General features: G+C 42.6%; 1 protein-coding gene across 1 annotated transcript in view; it reads left to right on the top strand.

Annotated features, from left to right (window-relative positions):
- P2RX5 (purinergic receptor P2X 5) overlaps window positions 1–19,957 on the top strand; it is a 40,845-nt gene that overhangs the window by 9,491 nt on the left and 11,397 nt on the right. The window contains exons 4-7 of the mRNA XM_070742806.1: window positions 9,809–9,884; window positions 13,597–13,693; window positions 15,224–15,304; window positions 19,183–19,321. Of these exons, the coding sequence (XP_070598907.1) occupies window positions 9,809–9,884; window positions 13,597–13,693; window positions 15,224–15,304; window positions 19,183–19,321 (393 nt within the window). The remainder of the gene's footprint in view (window positions 1–9,808; window positions 9,885–13,596; window positions 13,694–15,223; window positions 15,305–19,182; window positions 19,322–19,957) is intronic.

The following is a 19,957-nucleotide window of genomic DNA, read 5'->3' as shown; positions in this document are numbered from 1 at the left end:
CAGTAGGGTAGCAAAAATGGAGCTCCATCCCAGAGTCCCCAATTTGCACTGAAAGACGTTGAAAGAAAATGCAGGGCATCCTGCATAAGCCACGTTCTGGCCCTGGGCTCAAGCTGCTGCTACTCAATGCCAGGTCGGTGGTAAACAAAGCTCTCCTCATCCGGGATCTGATCCTGGATGAGGAGGCCGACCTGGCATGTGTTACTGAAACCTGGCTGGGCCCAGAGGGAGGAGTTCCTCTCTCTGAAATTTGCCCAGCCGGGTTTCAGATATGGCATCAGCCTCGACCCCAGGGAAGGGGGGGAGGAGTGGCTATTATAGCCAGGGAGAGCCTTGGCTTGCGTAGACTCGTTGCTCCAGAGATTGCGGGCTGCGAGTCCCTCCTGGTGAAGTTGGACTTAGGGGTCCAGGTGGGCTTGTTTCTCACGTACCTGCCTCCCAGCTGCGTGTCACAAGCCCTGCCTGTGCTACTCGAGGAGGTAGCCGGGTTGGCGGTGGGGTTCCCCAGACTTATTGTCTTGGGGGACTTTAACCTGCCGTCGCTCGGTGAAACCTCTGGACTGGCACAGGAGTTCATGGCCACCATGACAGCCATGGACCTGACCCAAGTAGTACAGGGTCCGACTCATGAGGGGGGGCATGCACCCGACATGGTATTCCTCTCTGAGCAACTGAGTAATGGTCTGAGACTAAGAGGCTTAGAAGTGTTGCCTGTGTCATGGTCAGACCATTTTCTACTGCGGCTTGACTTCCTGGCTCCAATCCTTCCCCGCAGGGAGGCGGAACCAATTAAGATGTTCCGCCCCAGACGCCTGATGGACCCAGAGGGCTTTCAGACGGCGCTTGGGGTTATTCCAGATACACTCGTACACAGTTCGGCAGAGTCTCTGGCTGAGGCCTGGAACAAGGCTGCAGCGGAGGCTCTTGACCGAATTGTGCCGTTGCGACCTCTCCGCAGCACTAGACCCCGTAGAGCTCCATGGTTCAACGAGGAGCTCCGGGAGTTGAAACGCCAGAAGAGACGTCTAGAGAAGCGATGGAGGAAGAGTAAGTCCGAATGCGATCGAACACTTGTAAGAGCACATGTTAAGACTTACAAAGTGGCGCTCAAGGCGGCAAGATGCGCGTATCATTCCGCCTTGATTGCATCAGCGGAATCCCGGCCGGCCGCTCTGTTTAGGGTGACCCGCTCCCTTCTTAATCAGGGGGGAGTTGGGGAGCCCTTGCAGAGTAGCGCCGAGGATTTTAACACGTTTTTCGCTGATAAAATCGCTCGGATCCGAGCGGACCTCGACTCCAATTGGAATACAGAGTCGACTGACAACGAGTCAGTTGAGGTGACTGGGGCACGTACTTGTCCACCTGTCTGGGAAGAGTTTGATCTGGTGACACCTGATGAAGTGGACAAGGCCATTGGAGCTGTGAGTTCCGCCACCTGTTTACTGGATCCGTGTCCCTCCTGGCTGGTTTCGGCCAGCAGGGAGGTGACACGGAGCTGGGTCCAGGAGATTGTCAACGCTTCTTTGGGGAGGGGGTCCTTCCCGGATCCCTACAAGGAGGCACTTGTGCGCCCCCTCCTCAAGAAGCCTTCCCTGGACCCAGCCATTCTCAACAACTATCGACCAGTCTCCAACCTTCCCTTTATGGGGAAGGTTGTTGAGAAGGTGGTGGCGCTCCAGCTCCAGTGGTCCTTGGAAGAAGCCGATTATCTAGGTCCTCAGCAGTCAGGATTCAGGCCCGGCTACAGCACGGAAACTGCTTTGGTCGCGCTGATGGATGATCTCTGGCGGGCCCGGGACAGGGGTTTATCCTCTGTCCTGGTGCTTCTTGACCTCTCAGCGGCTTTCGATACCATCGACCATGGTATCCTTCTGCACCGGCTGGAGGGGTTGGGAGTGGGAGGCACTGTCCTTCAGTGGTTCTCTTCCTACCTCTCTGGCCGGTCGCAGTCGGTGTTAGTGGGGGGTCAGAGGTCGACCTCTAGGTTACTCCCTTGTGGGGTGCCTCAGGGGTCGGTCCTCTCCCCCCTACTATTTAATATCTACATGAAACCGCTGGGTGAGATCATCCAAGGGCATGGGGTGAGGTATCATCAGTATGCAGATGATACCCAGCTTTACATCTCCACCCCTTGTCCAGTCGGCGAAGCAGTGGAAGTGATGTGCCGGTGCTTGGAGGCTGTTGGGGTCTGGATGGGTGTCAACAGACTCAAACTCAACCCGGATAAGACGGAGTGGCTGTGGGTTTTGCCTCCCAAGGACAATTCCATCTGTCCATCCATCACCCTGGGGGGGGAGTCACTAACCCCCTCAGAGAGGGTCCGCAACTTGGGCGTCCTCCTCGATCCACAGCTCACATTAGAGAAACATCTTTCAGCTGTGGCGAGGGGGGCGTTTGCCCAGGTTCGTCTGGTGCACCAGTTGCGGCCCTATTTGGACCGGGGGTCACTGCTCACAGTCACTCATGCCCTCATCACCTCAAGGCTCGACTACTGTAACGCTCTCTACATGGGGCTACCTTTGAAGAGTGTTCGGAAACTTCAGATCGTGCAGAATGCAGCTGCGAGAGCTATCATGGGCTTTCCTAAATTTGCCCATGTCACACCAACACTCCGCAGTCTGCATTGGTTGCCGATCAGTTTCCGGTCACAATTCAAAGTGTTGGTTATGACCTATAAAGCCCTTCATGGCACCGGACCAGAATATCTCCGGGACCGCCTTCTGCCGCACGAATCCCAGCGACCAGTTAGGTCCCACAGAGTTGGCCTTCTCCGGGTCCCGTCAACTAAACAATGTCGTTTGGCGGGACCCAGGGGAAGAGCCTTCTCTGTGGCGGCTCCGACCCTTTGGAATCAACTCCCCCCAGATATCAGAGTTGCCCCCACCCTCCTACCCTTTCGTAAGCTCCTTAAAACCCACCTCTGTCGTCAGGCATGGGGGAATTGACATGTTCCTTCCCCCTAGGCTTATAAAATTTGTGTATGGTATGCTAGTGTGTATGATTGGTTTTTAACTTGTGGTGTTCTTAAAATTAATTTAATATTGGATTTGTCTTGTATTGCTGTTGCTGTGAGCCGCCCCGAGTCTGCGGAGAGGGGCGGCATACAAATCTGATTAAACTTAAACTTAAACTTAAACTTAAACGTTCACAGCATGGTAGTAAAAATTTTGGTAGCCTTCACTGTGTAGCAAGCACATATAACTGAGGCTGCAAGCAAGGAGGAGCATAAGGAGGCCGATTAGGTCCCACAGAGTTGGCCTTCTCCGGGTTCCGTCGACCAAACAATGTCGTTTGGTGGGCCCTAGGGGAAGAGCCTTCTCTGTGGCGGCCCTGGCCCTCTGGAACCAACTGCCCCCAGAGATTAGAACGGCCCCCACCCTCCTTGTCTTTCGCAAATTACGTAAGATCCACATTTGTCGTCAGGCATGGGGGAGTTAAGTTATCCTTTCCCCCTAGGCTACTACAAGTTATGCATGGTATGTTTGTGTGTATGTTTTTTTTTTTTCATAATAAGGGTTTTTTAGTTGTTTTTATTAATTGGATTGTTCATGTTGTTTTACCACTGTTGTTAGCCGCCCCGAGTCTGCGGAGAGGAGCGGCATACAAATCCAATTAATAATAATAATAATAATAATAATAATAATAATAATAATAATAATAATAATAATAATAATAATAGATCCAAGGAGAGATGGATATTGGGGTAACACTGGTTCATACAAGGAAGGAATAAATTGTAGTCTAGCGAACTGGGAAGATGCTAAACGGAAGGCAAATCCGAATCAAAGCTACTTGAATTTTAAAAACCAAGATGAAAAAGCTAATAAACAATGACGTTGTCATTGCACAACAATAAACAGACAAGGAATCAGATTTAGGGTATGCAAACTATTCTCTGAATTTATTTTTAATTTTTTCCACATTAGCTTAATCTTTAGCAATGATTTACAGAAATTATTTTGATTAAACACAAAGAACATGTTTTTGGAGTCCCTGTATAATAGTCTAATAGGGAAGGGGGCCAGGATTTGAAGATCAGGGTTCAAATCTTAGCCCCAGAAAATACCTGGGGGATTAAGATTCAGTCCTTTCCTCTCAAATCCAATCTACCCTGCCAGGTTGTTGTAAGAGAAAATCGAAGGAAAAAAGACTACAGGTCCACCTCATTTAGTGACTTCTTCATTTAGTGGCATTTACGAGGGTGAGCTCTTTGCAACCAGTCCTCATATTTATGACTATCACAGCTTTGTAATGCAAAGGAAAACTGAAGGCAGGTTGTATGTGATGTTGCAGTTTCATAGAAACATAGAAACATTTTCTATGTTTCTAACATAGAAACATAGAAGGTTGACGGCAGAAAAAGACCTCATGGTCCATCTGGTCTGCCCTTGAACTAAGGTATTTCCTGTATTTTATCTTAGGATGGATCTATGTTTATCCCAGGCATGTTTAAATTCAGTGACTGTAGATTTCCCAATCACGTCTGCTGGAAGTTTGTTCCAAGCATCTACTACTCTTTCAGTCAAATAATATTTTCTCATGTTGTTTCTGATCTTCCCCCCAACTAACCTCAGATTGTGTCCCCTTGTTCTTGTGTTCACTTTCCTATTAAAAACACTTCCCTCCTGGACCTTATTTAATCCTTTAACATATTTAAATGTTTCGATCATGTCCCCCCTTTCCCTTCTGTCCTCCAGACTATACAGATGGAGTTCATGAAGTCTTTCCTGATAAGTTTTTTGCTTAAGACCTTCCACCATTTTTGTCGCACGTCTTTGGACCCATTCAATTTTATCTTAGTTTCACTTAGCAACCACTTCATTTAATTTGAGTAGCTACTCCCACTGGTGGTCACTAAATGAGGATGACCAAAATGACCTTCCTCCTTGAGGGAAAGGCACTATGTAGATCTAATAACAGTGATTAAATAATGCTGCGATGAATAAAAGTGAAAACCTCATTTGGTAAATGGTTGTAAATAGCTGATGTCATGCAAATTGAATGCAATAAAACTTTCATTTAATGGCTTCAACATTTAGCAGACTTCAGGCTAAAGAGGCCAAATTTCCCTTATAAGCAAACAAGAGCTACATCAATTTCAGTAGCCAAAGGTCAGAAAAATAGTCAGGTAGGACCTTTTCACACTCAATATTTTTTTTATTAAAGAAACACTCACCTTTGTATTTGTATTTGTATTTATTAGATTTGTATGCCACCCCTCTCTGAAGACTCGGGGCGGCTAACAACAATATAAAAAGACAATGTAAACAAATCTAATATTAAAACAATCTAAAAAAAACCAACTTAAAGAACCACTCATACATACAAGCATACCATGTATAAATTTTATAAGCCTAGGGGGAAGGGAAATTTCAATTCCCCCATGCCTGACGACAGAGGTGGGTTTTAAGGAGCTTGCGAAAGGCAAGGAGGGTGGGGGCAACTCTGATATCTGGGGGGAGCTGGTTCCAGAGGGTCGGGACCGCCACAGAGAAGGCTCTTCCCCTGGGACCTGCCAAACGGCATTGTTTAGTTGATGGGACCCGGAGAAGACCCACTCTGTGGGACCTAACCGGTCGCTGGGATTCGTGCGACAGAAGGCGGTCCCGGAGATATTCTGCTCCGATGCCATGAAGGGCTTTATAGGTCATAACCAACACTTTGAATTGTGACCGGAAATTGATCGGCAACCAATGCAGACTGCGGAGCGTTGGTGTAACATGGGCATACTTAGAGAAGCCCATGATTGCTCTCGCAGCTGCATTCTGCATGATCTGAAGTTTCCAAACACTTTTCAAAGGTAGCCCCAAGTAGAGAGCATTACAGGAGTCGAAACTCGAGGTGATGAGGGCATGAGTGACTGTGAGCAGTGATTCCCGGTCCAAATAGGGCCGCAACTGGTGCACCAGGCGAACCTGGGCAAATGCTCCCCTCGCCACAGCTGAAAGATGTTTCTCTAATGTCAGCTGTGGATCGAGGAGGACGCCCAAGTTGCGGACCCTCTCTGAGGGGGTCAATAATTCCCCCCCGCCCAGGGTTATGGACCTTTTCTAAGCTGCAGCTCTCTTCACTAGACACACTGGATCTGGAGTTTAAATTGTGTTTGCTATCATGTTGCGTTCACCTTATTCTCCTTTTGCAGCAACATCACTAATAGTACAAGGAGAATCAGAATATAATAAAATTTGGTATAGGTTTTATGATTGGTTAAACAAAAGAATATGTATATAATAGTATATTTTATTTTAAATGGTATAAAACTATGTAAATTATGTAAATAGTAGTAACGAATATAGTTAATATTTTTCTTCATTTCAAACTATCTTTTACTCTCTTTTTTTAAACATGATATGTAAGATTCTCCAAAACTTCTGAGACGAATGGAGCAGTTTTGGCTCCTTTTTTATGTTGTATGTTTTGTCTGTCTTTTGTTTGGTTTTGAAATTTAAAAAATCAATAAAAAAAATAGTACTGGCTTTGTAAACATCAGGGGCAGCCCTGCCGGCATTTTGTATGTATGATCAATTTTACTAAAAGGCAACATTTCTGTGAATTGCAAAACACTGCCATCAGATGGCAAACCGGTATTTTTCAAACTTGCCAATAACAACAACAATAATAACAACAGAGTTGGAAGGGACCTTGGAGGTCTTTTAGTCCAACCCCCTGCTTAGACAGGAAACCCTATACTACTTCAGACAAATGGTTATCCAACATCTTAAAAACTTCTAGTGTTGGAGCATTCACAACGTCTGGAGGCAAGTTGTTCCACCGGTTATTTATTTATTTATCTTATTTATTTATTAGATTTGTATGCCGCCCCTCTCCGTAGACTCGGGGCGGCTCACAACACAATAAAACAGTTCATGACAAATCTAATAAGTTACAATTTATAATATTTTAAAAAACCCATTATTAAGCAGACATACATACATACAAACATACCATACATAAATTGTATAGGCCCGGGGCAGATATCTCAGTTCCCCCATGCCTGACGACAAAGGTGGGTTTTGAGGACTTTACGAAAGGCAAGGAGGGTAGGGGCAGTTCTAATCTCTGGGGGGAGCTGGTTCCAGAGAGTCGGGGCCGCCACAGAGAAGGCTCTTCCCCTGGGGCCCGCCAACCGACATTGTTTAGTTGACGGGACCCGGAGAAGGCCCACTCTGTGGGACCTAATCGGTTGCTGGGATTCGTGCAGCAGAAGGCGGTCTCGGAGATATTCGGTTAATTGTTCTAACTGTCAGGAAATTTCTCCTTAGTTCTAAGTTGCTTCTCTCCTTGTTTAGTTTCCACCCATTGCTTCTTGTTCTGCCCTCAGGTGCTTTGGAGAATAGATGGACTCCCTCTTCTTTGTGGAAACCCCTGAGATATTGGAACACGGCTATCATGTCTCCCCTAGTCCTTCTTTTTATTAAACTAGGCATACCCAGTTCCTGCAACCGTTCTTTGTATGTTTTAGGGTCCAGTCCCTAATCCTCTTTGTTGCTCTTCTCTGCACTGTTTCTAGAGTCTCAACATCCTTTATGCATCATGGAGACCAAAACCGAATGCCATATTCCAAGTGTGGCCTTACCAAGGCCTTATAAAGTGGTACTAACCCTTCACGTGATCTTAATTCTATCCCTCTGTTAATGCAGCCTAGAACTGTTTTTGCTTTTTTGGAAGCATAATGCTGGCTCATATTTAAATGGTTGTCCACTAGGACATTATATTATTTATAGCTTCCTGGCATCGCATTGAATTGATCGGATATGATTGTATTGCTCTTGGCTGCTTGGTAGAAATATTTATTGGTGTTTTGCCTTTGGTCAAAGCCCTTTAGAAGATCCGATCAATTCAATGTGATGCCAGGAAGCTATAAATAATACAATGTTTAGCTCTGGGAGATTTGGAGCAGAGACTTGCTTTTTACCCTAAATAATCACCAGAGGAATAGCGAAGGACGATAAATAGATGCTTAAAATATTTCAGGATCAATTTTTTTCCCTTCCTTTGGAATTTATTTATTTATATTTCACATTGTTTGTTTGTTTATTTATATATTTATTTATATATTTGTTTGTTTGTTTGTTTATTTATTTATTTATTTATTATTTAGATTTGTATGCCGCCCCTCTCCGCGGACTCGGGGCGGCTTAGCTGACCGGTTAGCTGCTTAGCTGCCCGGTTCTCTTGGAATCAGGACTGCAGATACTGCAGAGGGAGTCCTCGACTTATGACCACGGGGCAGCCCCAAATTAATGTTGCTAAGCGAGAAAGTTGCTAAGCATCTGTTAAATATCAGATCTCACCACTCACAGTGCTCATCCTACGCTTTTCCCACCTTATAGCTATAATTTGTATTTTTATAGTTTTGTAGCATTCTGCTTATATTTTATTTTTTTAATAATGTAAGTCATCAAGAGTTACTTTGTGGAAAGATGGGCGACCAGTAAATTTGATGGATGGATTAGATAGGTACCCTATTTTTTGGAGTATAAGATGATTAAGGGCTTTAAAAAACCTTTATTCTGAGAGAGTAACAATGAAAGAGCTTGCAAGAGTCTTCGGAGAGGGGTGGCATACAAATCTAATAAATTATTATCATTATTATTATTAATTATTATTGCAAGCCAGTAAGAGCTGAGAACATCATTAGCATCTGGAAAGAAACAGTTGGAGCAAGTAGAGCAATGGAAAAAATCCTGCAAAGACTCAGGGCTTGGAAAACATTCTTCTTTGCAGAGAGTAACAATGAAAGAGCTTGCAAGCCAGTAAGAGCTGGGAACATCGTTAGCACCTTGTTAGGGCTGGAAAGAAACTTACTCGGAGCAAGTTAGAGCAATGAAAAACCCCCTGAAAAGACTTAGAGCTTGGAAAACATTCTTCACAGAGAGAAACAATGAAAGAGCCTGCAAGGTAAGAGCTGGGAAGATTGTTAGCAGCTAGTTAGGGCTAGGGGGAAAAAAAGCAAAGTATAAGACGCAATCGATTTATAATCCTCTTTTAGGGAGGAAAAGGGGCGTCTTATACACTGAAAAATACAGTAGATAGATAGACAGACAGACAGACAGACAGGGTAGATAGATTATATGATGCAATGTCCTGCCTGTCAATGACTACTTCCGCTTCAACCACAACAACACAAGAGCACATAACAGATTCAAGCTCAATATTAACCGCTCCAAACTTGACTGTAAAAAATACGACTTTAGTAATAGAGTTGTTGAAGCGTGGGACTCATTAACGAACTCTGTAGTATCATGCCCTAACCCCCAATATTTTACCCTTAGACTGTCCACGGTTGACCTCTCCAGATTCCTGAGAGGACAGTAAGGGGTGTACATAAGTGCACCAGAGTGCCTTCCGACCCCTGTCCTATTGTCTCTCCTATATCCCATATATCTTCTCTTCTATCCCTATATCTTTCTTCTATTCTCTCATTGATTATTTTATCCTATACTCTCTCTTCTATTCTTTCTCTAATTCTATTTCCTCAAAATAGAACACCTTCATTGTGTATTATTGTGTATTGGACAAAATAAATAAATAAATAAATAAATAAAAATAAATAAATAAATAAAGAGAGAGAGAGAGAGAGAGAGAGAAAGAAGGAAGGAAGGAAAGAAAGAAGGAAGGAAGAAAGGAAGAAAGAAATGGCATTGCCAACATGGGAATTCTGGGATTGGAGCCCACTCACCCTTAAAAGATGGAGGCAACATCAGGGCCAGGCTTAAATCCCATCCTCCCCTGTATCTCGATCAGTTTAAAGTGTGATCCTGGAAGAAGTTTAAAAATATGATTTCGTCCTTTCTGTCTCCTCCAGAACCCCGGTATTCCAGATGCCTTGTGTTACCGTGACAACGACTGTCCTCGTGGAGAAGCTGTGATAGCCGGCAACGGTACACTTGCTATTAAATATTATTTCAGAGAGATTTGCATTTGGCGTTTTTATCTGCTCACTGAGTCCTTTCCAAGGATAGGCACATGTTCTTGTTTATAGTTCTTGCTCCAGAATTATTCCAAGTCAATCTGTCTTTTGCAATTGACAGATGGTCATTTATTATAGTGGGGATGTTTCATCGCTAGATTTAATTTGGCATTTTTGCCCACCTGTCTAGTCCTTCCCAGGGATCCTTGGCGGGACCCAGGGGAAGAGCCTTCTCTGTGGCAGCCCCGGCCCTCTGGAACCAACTCCCCCCAGAGATTAGAATTGCCCCCACCCTCCTTGCCTTTCATAAGCTGCTTAAAACCCACGTCTGCCGCCAGACATGGGGGAATTGAAATACTCTTTCCCCCTAGGCCTTTACAATTTTATGCATGGTATGTCTGTATGTATGTTTGGTTTTTATAATAATGGGTTTTTAACTGTTTTTAGTATTGGATTATTATTATATGCTGTTTTATTAGTGTTGTTAGCCGCCTCGAGTCTGTGGAAAGGGGCGGCATACAAATCCAATAAATAAGTAAGTAAGTAAGTAAGTAAGTAAGTAAGTAAGTAAGTAAGTAAGTAAGTAAGTAAGTAAGTAAGTAAGTCAATCAATCAATCAATCAATCAATCAATCCTGGGGACCTTTAATAACATTATAGGTCTCTTTGCAGAATTTTATCTAACCCAGGTCAAACTGCCTTTTGCAATTGACTGATGGCGATTCATTCTGATAATGATGGTTCATTGCATAGTCAACCAGATGTTCAGACTGTATTTGGCATTTTTTGTCCATCTATCCAGTCCTTCCCAGGCACCTGGGATAGCCAGATGTGAATATTTCATGATTCTAGAGATTTTGTGGCAGGACGTCAACTGTTCCAAGCAAACCTGCATTTTGCAATTGATGTGATGTTGAATTTGTCAATGTCGTTGGTTTTCAAGGGGTGCTTACCTAACCGGCCAGATGTAGATGCTTGGAACAAGCTTCCAGCAGACGTGGTTGGTAAATCCACAGTAACTGAATTTAAACATGCCTGGGATAAACATCTATCCATCCTAAGATAAAATACAGGAAATAGTATCAGGGCAGACTAGAATAATAATAATAATAATAATAATAATAATAATAATAATAATAATAATAATAATAATGGAACTTGTGCTGGAACTACCATTTACCAGTGGCAAAGAACTGGTGGGATCATAAGCCTGAAAAAGTGGTTGAAAATGAGCAAGCAAAACTACTGTGGGACTTCCGACTTCCGACTGACCGAATTCTGAAGCATAACACACCAGACATCCTGATTGTGGAGAAAAAGAAAGTATGGATCATCGACATCGCAATCCCAGGGGACAGCAGAATTGAGGAGAAGCAGCTAGAGAAATGAGTGAAATACAAAGATCTGAAAATCGAGCTGCAACGACTCTGGCATAGGCCCGTGAAAGTGGTCCCAGTGGTACTTGGCACGCTGGGCACAGGGCCAAAGAATCTCAGCGGACATTTGAAAACCATCGGAATTGACAAAATCTCCACCTGTCAATTGCAAAAGGCCGCTTTACTGGGATCGGCAAACATAATTCCCCGCTACATCACACAGTCCTAGGTGCTTGGGAAGCGCCCGACTGGTGATGAAATACGAAATCCAGCATGTAGATTCACATAACATCTGTATTTTTCATTCAGCAACTACAGTGATTCACTTAACAACGGCAGCATAAAAGGTCATAAAACAGAGCAAAACCCACTGAACAAATATTTTACTTAGCCACATAAATTTGGGGCTGAAATGTTGAGTGCTAAGTCAAGAAATACCCGTAAAATCTCTCTGAGTGCATTCAGTCACAGCAGCTTAGATACGCAGGATTAAAACATCAAAGTGAAAAAAAAAATCACTTCATGGCAAGTAGAGAAGATAAATAAAGCCTTTTATAACACGATTAAAAACTCCAGAGAAATCTCTGCTTAAAAAAAAAAAATCAAACAGCACCTCTCAATAACGTAATTAATTAAAATCAATTACTGCAAAGAGCAAAGTGTTTGAAATCCCTCTGTGCAGAAGGGCTCTTAATTCCCATAGGAGATTTAGTCACCCCTATTTTGCTAATGATGGGATTAAGGGGGTTAATTGTTCTCTTTGGGTTTTTTTTTCAAATAACATTTTTTAAAGTGGGGGGGCAGGGGGCAGGAGGGGGATAGTGCCACGTGATAAACAAAAGACGTAACATAGAAAAATAACATTAAAAACTTAACTTTTCCCTGGATGTCCCAAAGGTAACATCCAGGTAACATCCAGGGAAAATACAGGAAATAGTATAAGGGCAGACTAGATGGACCATGAGGTCTTCTTCTGCTGTCAATCTTCTGTTTCTATGTTTCTATGAGTTGGGTGGCATAAAATAAAATAAAATACCGGTAATAGAATAGAATGGAATAAATAATAAAATAAAATAAAATAAAATAAAATAAAATAAAATAAAATAAAATAACATAACATAACATAACATAACATAACATAAAATAATAAAATAATAAAATATTTTAAGAGACAACTGGACTTCCTGGTTTTTCTTTGAAGATGTTTTGCTTCTCATCCAAGAAGGTTCTTCGGTTCTGACTGGATGTTGGGGAATGGAAGGGTTTATACTCCTTGCAGACAGCTGGTCGTTTGCATCCTTTTAGCGGGTCATTGAGGCCACTTGGAAGTTTATCTGGGTCCTCAGGGTCACCTGAGTGGTGCAAATGGGTGTGCAGCCTTCTGAAACACAGTCCTTTCAGCAGTTACAAGAGGGCTCCACACCAGTAGTGGGTTCAAACAACCGTTGCTACTGGTTTGTGCTCACACTCATAACACATCTGCGCATCAGCCTCACACAAAGGAAAGATAAATTTTCTATTCTATTCTATTCTTTTGTATTCTTTTGTATTCTTTTCTATTCTATTCTATTCTATTCTATCCTTTCCTTTCCTATCCTATCCTATTCTATCTTATCCTGACTGTATGACTTTAACGTATTACTTGTATTCTTATCATTTATATTAATATTGTTTCTTGATTGCTTATCTGTACTGTATGACAATCATTAAATGCTTTTTACTTCATGATTCTTGACAAATGTATCTTTTCTTTTAATTTAGGCTGAGGGCATATGCACCAAGAATTCAATTCAACTCAACTCAATTCAATTCAATTCCATTCAATTCAATTCTTCTATTCTATTCCTATTTTTATTCTATTCCATACCATTCTCTCCATATTCTCTTCTCTTCAGTTTTATTCTTATTCTTATTTTTATTCTAATTTCTATTCTATTCTAATTCTATTCTATTCTATTATTCTATTCTAATTTCTATTCTATTCTATTCTATTCACTTGGAGCTGTTGCACAAAAGTAATAGAGACCGTCATCCAGTTAACCACGCTTCATTTAGTGACGGTTCAAAGTTACAAGGGCCACTGTTTTTCACACTTGCAGCATCCTATGTGTCAACGGGATCCAAATTACCGTTGCCAAATGAGACGTTGGCTCAGTGAGCTTTGCCCCATTTTAAAAATTCTATTCTATTCTATTCTATTCTATTCTATTCTGCTTCCTCCCGAGCCTACCTGAAAGTTATTTAAGTGATTCACAAAATTATTATAACCTGGATGACATTTTTCTAATCTGTTTCTTTGCCCCTCCAGGTATCAAAACCGGAGTATGTATAAAAACGGGGAATAATATCAGCGGGACGTGCGAAATCCTCGCTTGGTGTCCGGTGGAGAAGAAAGAGAGAAGAAGGTGAGTTCAAAAACAACAACCACAAAACAGAAGACCTTTTCCATAGAAACTGAGGCCCTGGCTAGAATTGGGAGGGGCCCTTGAGGTCATCTACTCAACCCCTTACCCAGTATAGAATTCAGGTTAAAGAATCTATAAGAAACGGCAGGGAAGCCCTCTGTTTGAACCTTAAAAGGGGAGCCCACCCTCTCTGCGTCCCTGATTCCACTCTGATAGGGAGTCCTCGACTTATGACCCCAAATAGTTTCACAACTTCTCCTTGCTGAGCGAGATGGCTATTAATTATTATTATTATTATTATTTATTTATTAGATTTGTATGCCGCCCCTCTCCGAAGACTCGGGGCGGCTAACAACAATATAAAAAGACAATGTAAACAAATCTAATATTAAAAACAATCTAAAAAACCCCAACTTAAAGAACCACTCATACATACAAACATACCATGTATAAATTCTATAAGCCTAGGGGGAAGGGAATATCTCAATTCCCCCATGCCTGACGACAGAGGTGGGTTTTAAGGAGCTTGCGAAAGGCAAGGAGGGTGGGGGCAACTCTGATATCTGGGGGGAGCTGGTTCCAGAGGGTCGGGGCCGTCACAGAGAGGGCTCTTGTCCTGGGTCCCGCCAAACAACATTGCTTAGTCAACGGGACCTGGAGAAGGCCAACTCTGTGGGACCTAACCGGTCGCTGGGATTCGTGCAGCAGAAGGCAGTCCCGGAGATATTCTGGTCCGATGCCATGAGGGGCTTTATAGGTCATAACCAACACTTTGAATTGTAACCGGAAATTGATCGGCAACCAATGCAGAGAGACGTGCCTGATTTTAGAGTCAAATTTTTTTGCTATGGTTGCTAAGTTAATCACTGCAGTTGTTAAGCAGATCCACACTTCCCCATTGTCTTTGCTTATCAGCAGGGAAGGTTGCAGGAGATGATCGCATGACCCCAAGATTCTGTAACTTTGAACTTTTGTTAAATTAATTGTTCAAAGTCAAGAACTATTCATATAGTATTTGACCTCTTTGTGACATAACTATAATTCATGCCATTCGTTGTATGTTTTTGCCTCCAGTCCTCTAATCCAGTGTTTCCCAACCTTGGCAACTTGAAGATATTTGGACTTCAACTCCCAGAATTCCCCAGCCAGCGAATGCTGGCTGGGGAATTCTGGGAGTTGAAGTCCAGATATCTTCAAGTTGCCAAGGTTGGGAAACACTGCTCTAATCAACGTGGTTGCTCTCTATGGGTAGATATATACTTTGAGAGCAAGCAACAGAATTTTGGCTATTGATATTGAGGTCAGGCTTTGCTGCCCTGAGTCCCATTGGAATTGAGTGACATAGAAGTCAAATTAATAATAATAATTAATAAATAAATAGGTCTGTAGTCCCCCCCCCTTTTTTTGAACATGGGAACTACATCAGCTCTCTTCTAATTCTATTCTCTATTCTATTCTACTCTTATTTCTATACCATTCTATTCCATTGTGAAAGAATTAAGTTAACCCAACTATTTATTTATTTTTAAGATCAGCTCTTCTGGCCGATGCTGAGAATTTCACGGTTTACATCAAGAACAGCATCCGTTTCCCCAAGTTTAATTTTTCCAAGTAAGTTTTTCCTCTTCCTTCTCCTTTTTTCCGCCTTTTAATCATTTTTGTCACCATTCTAGGAAATTTATTTATTTATTATTTTATTAATCAGATTTGTATGCCGCCCCTCTCCGCAGACTCGGGGCGGCTCACAGCAATAATAATACAATGTAAACAAATCTAATATTTGTTTGTTTGTTTAATTAATTAATTTAATTTATTAATTTTATTTTATTTTATTTTATTTATTTTATTTTATTTTATTTTATTTTATTTTATTTTATTTTATTTTATTTTATTTTATTTTATTTTATTTTATTTTATTTTATTTTATTTTATTTTATTTTATTTTATTTTATTTTATTTTATTTTATTTTATTTTATTTTATTTTATTTTATTTTATTTTATTTTATTTTATTTTATTTTATTTTATTTTATTTTATTTTATTTTATTTTATTTTATTTTATTTTATTTTATTTTATTTTATTTTATTTTATTTTATTTTATTTTATTTTATTTTATTTTATTTTATTTTATTTTATTTTATTATTAGATTTGTATGCCGCCCCTCTCCGTAGACTCGGGGCGGCTCACAACAATAACAAGAACAATGTAAGAACAAATCTAATAATTTAAAAAACACACAAAAACCCCATTATTAAAAGCAAACACACACACAAACATTCCATGTATAAACTGTATAGGCCCGGGGGAGATGTGTCAGTTCCCCCATGCCTGATGGCAGAGGTGGGTTTTAAGGAGCTTACGAAAGGCAAGGAGGGTGGGGGCAACTCTGATATCTGGGGGGAGTTGGTTCCAAACGGTCGGGGCTGCCACAGAGAAGGCTCTTCCCCTGGGTGCCGCCAAACGACATTGTTTAGTTGACGGGAGCCGGAGAAGGCCAACTCTGTGGGACCTAACTGGTCGCTGGGATTCGTGCAGCAGAAGGCGGTCCCTGAGATAATCTGGTCCGGTGCCATGAAGGGTTTTATAGGTCATAACCAACACTTTGAATTGTGACCGGAAACTGATCAGCAACTAATGCAGACTGCGGAGTGTTGGTGTGACATGGGCGTATTTAGGGAAGCCCATGATTGCTCTCGCAGCTGCATTCTGCAGGATCTGGAGATATTTTTGGAGAAGTCGCTTTGGGAGGAAAAAACAGCAGAAAAAGGCTCTGTTGCTATGTACGAGGATTATCCAGAAATAGCTCTCGCAGGAAATGTTCACAATGAAACTAAACTGAAATTAAGTTGCCAAGCATCGTAATTTTGATCATGTCCACCGCGAGGATGCTGCAACGGTCGTAAGTGTGAAACAGGGGTGTAAGTCACTTCTTTCAGTGGCATTGTAACTTTGAACGGTCACTAAATGAATTGTTGAAAGTTGAGGACTGGCCTGGAGGAGCTTGCGCTTCAGCTTTGGTTATTGTTTTCAGCGCCGTCATATTCTCAAACGGTTACTAAACGAATGGTCATTAAGTGAGGATTGCCCTACCCAATTGCAATAAGGAGACAGTTGCTGATTTTGGAATGGCCTTCTTGCATTCCCTGCTCCTCAAACTGGCTGTCCACACCTGAACTGGTCCTCCGGTCGCCACTCCTTGAAAACGGATGGCAAAGAACCCTCTGCACATGCACCAAGGCTTCTGCGCATGTAAGAGGGTCATTTCCCCGATGTAGCTGCGCACTTCAGTCGCAACAATAACAACAACAGAGTTGGAAGGGACCTTGGAGGTCTTCTAGTCCAACCCCCTACTTAGGCAGGAAACCCTAGACGACTTCCTTCCCTCCCTCTTTCCTTTCCTCCTTCCCTCCCTCCCTCTCTATCCAATCCTTCCTTCCCTCCCTCCCTCTTTCCTTTCCTCCCTCCCTCTCTATCCAATCCCTTCCTACCTTCCTTCCTTCCCTCCCTCTTTCCTTTCTTCCTTCCCTCCCTCCCTCTCTATCCAATCCTTCCTTCCCTCCCTCTTTCCTTTCCTCCCTCCCTCTCTATCCAATCCCTTCCTACCTTCCTTCCTTCCCTCCCTCTTTCCTTTCTTCCTTCCCTCCCTCCCTCTCTATCCAATCCTTCCTTCCCTCCCTCTTTCCTTTCCTCCTTCCCTCCCTCCCTCTCTATCCAATCCTTCCTTCCCTCCCTCCCTCTTTCCTTTCCTCCCTCCCTCTCTATCCAATCCCTTTCTACCTTCCTTCCTTCCCTCCCTCTTTCCTTTCTTCCTTCCCTCCCTCCCTCTCTATCCAATCCTTCCCTCCCTCTTTCCTTTCCTCCCTCCCTCTCTATCCAATCCTTCCTTCCCTCCCTCCCTCTTTCCTTTCCTCCCTCCCTCTCTATCCAATCCCTTCCTACCTTCCTTCCTTCCCTCCCTCTTTCCTTTCTTCCTTCCCTCCCTCCCTCTCTATCCAATCCTTCCTTCCCTCCCTCTTTCCTTTCCTCCCTCCCTCTCTATCCAATCCTTCCTTCCCTCCCTCCCTCTTTCCTTTCCTCCCTCCCTCTCTATCCAATCCCTTCCTACCTTCCTTCCTTCCTTCCCTCCCTCTTTCCTTTCTTCCTTCCCTCCCTCCCTCTCTATCCAATCCCTTCCTTCCCTCCCTCTTTCCTTTCCTCCCTCCCTCTCTATCCAATCCTTCCTTCCCTCCCTCCCTCTTTCCTTTCCTCCCTCCCTCTCTATCCAATCCCTTCCTACCTTCCTTCCCTCCCTCTTTCCTTTCTTCCTTCCCTCCCTCCCTCTCTATCCAATCCTTCCTTCCCTCCCTCTTTCCTTTCCTCCTTCCCTCCCTCCCTCTCTATCCAATCCTTCCTTCCCTCCCTCCCTCTTTCCTTTCCTCCCTCCCTCTCTATCCAATCCCTTTCTACCTTCCTTCCTTCCCTCCCTCTTTCCTTTCTTCCTTCCCTCCCTCCCTCTCTATCCAATCCTTCCCTCCCTCTTTCCTTTCCTCCCTCCCTCTCTATCCAATCCTTCCTTCCCTCCCTCCCTCTTTCCTTTCCTCCCTCCCTCTCTATCCAATCCCTTCCTACCTTCCTTCCTTCCCTCCCTCTTTCCTTTCTTCCTTCCCTCCCTCCCTCTCTATCCAATCCCTTCCTTCCCTCCCTCTTTCCTTCCCTCCCTCCCTCTCTATCCAATCCTTCCTTCCCTCCCTCCCTCTTTCCTTTCCTCCCTCCCTCTCTATCCAATCCCTTCCTACCTTCCTTCCCTCCCTCTTTCCTTTCTTCCTTCCCTCCCTCTCTATCCAATCCTTCCTTCCCTCCCTCTTTCCTTTCCTCCTTCCCTCCCTCCCTCTCTATCCAATCCTTCCCTCCCTCCCTCTTTCCTTTCCTCCCTCCCTCTCTATCCAATCCCTTCCTACCTTCCTTCCTTCCCTCCCTCTTTCCTTTCCTCCTTTCCTCCCTCCCTCTCTATCCAATCCTTCCTTCCCTCCCTCCCTCTCAATCCAATCCTTCCTTCCTTCCTTCCTCCCTTCCTTCCCTCTTTCCAATCCTTCCTTTCTTCCTTTTCCTTCCTTCCCTCACTCTTTCCTTTCCTTTTCCCCTCCCTTCCTCATAATAATAACAACAACAACAACAACAACAACAACAACAACAACAACAACAACAACAATAGAAACATAGAAGACTGACGGCAGAAAAAGACCTCCTGGTCCGTCTAGTCTGCCCTTATACTATTTTCTGTATTTTATCTTACAATGGATATATGTTTATTCCAGGCATGTTTCAATTCAGTTCCTGTGGATTTATCTACCACGTCTGCTGGAAGTTTGTTCCAAGCATCTACTACTCTTTCAGTAAAATAATATTTTCTCCCATTGCTTCTGATCTTTCCCCCAACTAACTTCAGATTGTGCCCCCTTGTTCTTGTGTTCACTTTCCTATTAAAAACTTTCTGTCTTTCTGTCATAGAACTAATGTCCTTGACACCAAAAATGATGCCTATTTGAAAACCTGTCGCTACGGAGCAGACCAGCCGTACTGCCCCATTTTCTCCCTGGGGAAACTGATCAGTTGGACCGGGAGCAACTTTCATGAGATGGCATTGGAGGTATGGGGGAAAAAACTAGGATCCACTCCTTCCATTCATTCATTCATTCATTCATTTATTCATTATTTATTTATCTATCTATCTATCTATCTATCTATCTATCTATCTATCTATCTATTTATTTATTTATTTATCTAATCTATTTATCTATTTATCTATTTATTTAGTTATCTATTTATCTATTTATCTATTTATCTATTTATCTATTTATCTATCTATCTATCTATCTATCTATCTATTTATTTATCTAATCTATTTATCTATTTATCTATTTATTTATCTATCTATCTATCTATCTATCTATTTATCTATTTATCTATCTATCTATCTATTTATCTAATCTATCTATCTATCTATCTATCTATCTATTTATTTATCTAATCTATTTATCTATTTATTTATCTATTTATCTATCTATCTATCTATCCATCCATCCATCCATCCATCCATCCATCCATCCATCCATCCATCCATCCATCCATCCATCCATCCATCTATCTATCTATCTATCTATCTATCTATCTATTTATTGGATTTGTATGCCGCCCCTCTCTGGAGACTCGGGGCGGCTAACAACAGTAATAAAAAACATCATGTAAATCCAATACTAAAAACAACTAAAAACCCTTATTGTAA

The sequence above is a fragment of the Erythrolamprus reginae genome, chromosome 1 (assembly GCF_031021105.1).
Source record: "Erythrolamprus reginae isolate rEryReg1 chromosome 1, rEryReg1.hap1, whole genome shotgun sequence".
NCBI lineage: Eukaryota > Metazoa > Chordata > Lepidosauria > Squamata > Dipsadidae > Erythrolamprus > Erythrolamprus reginae.
Note: the sequence above shows the minus strand (reverse complement) of the source record. Positions and strands in the feature narration are given on the sequence as shown.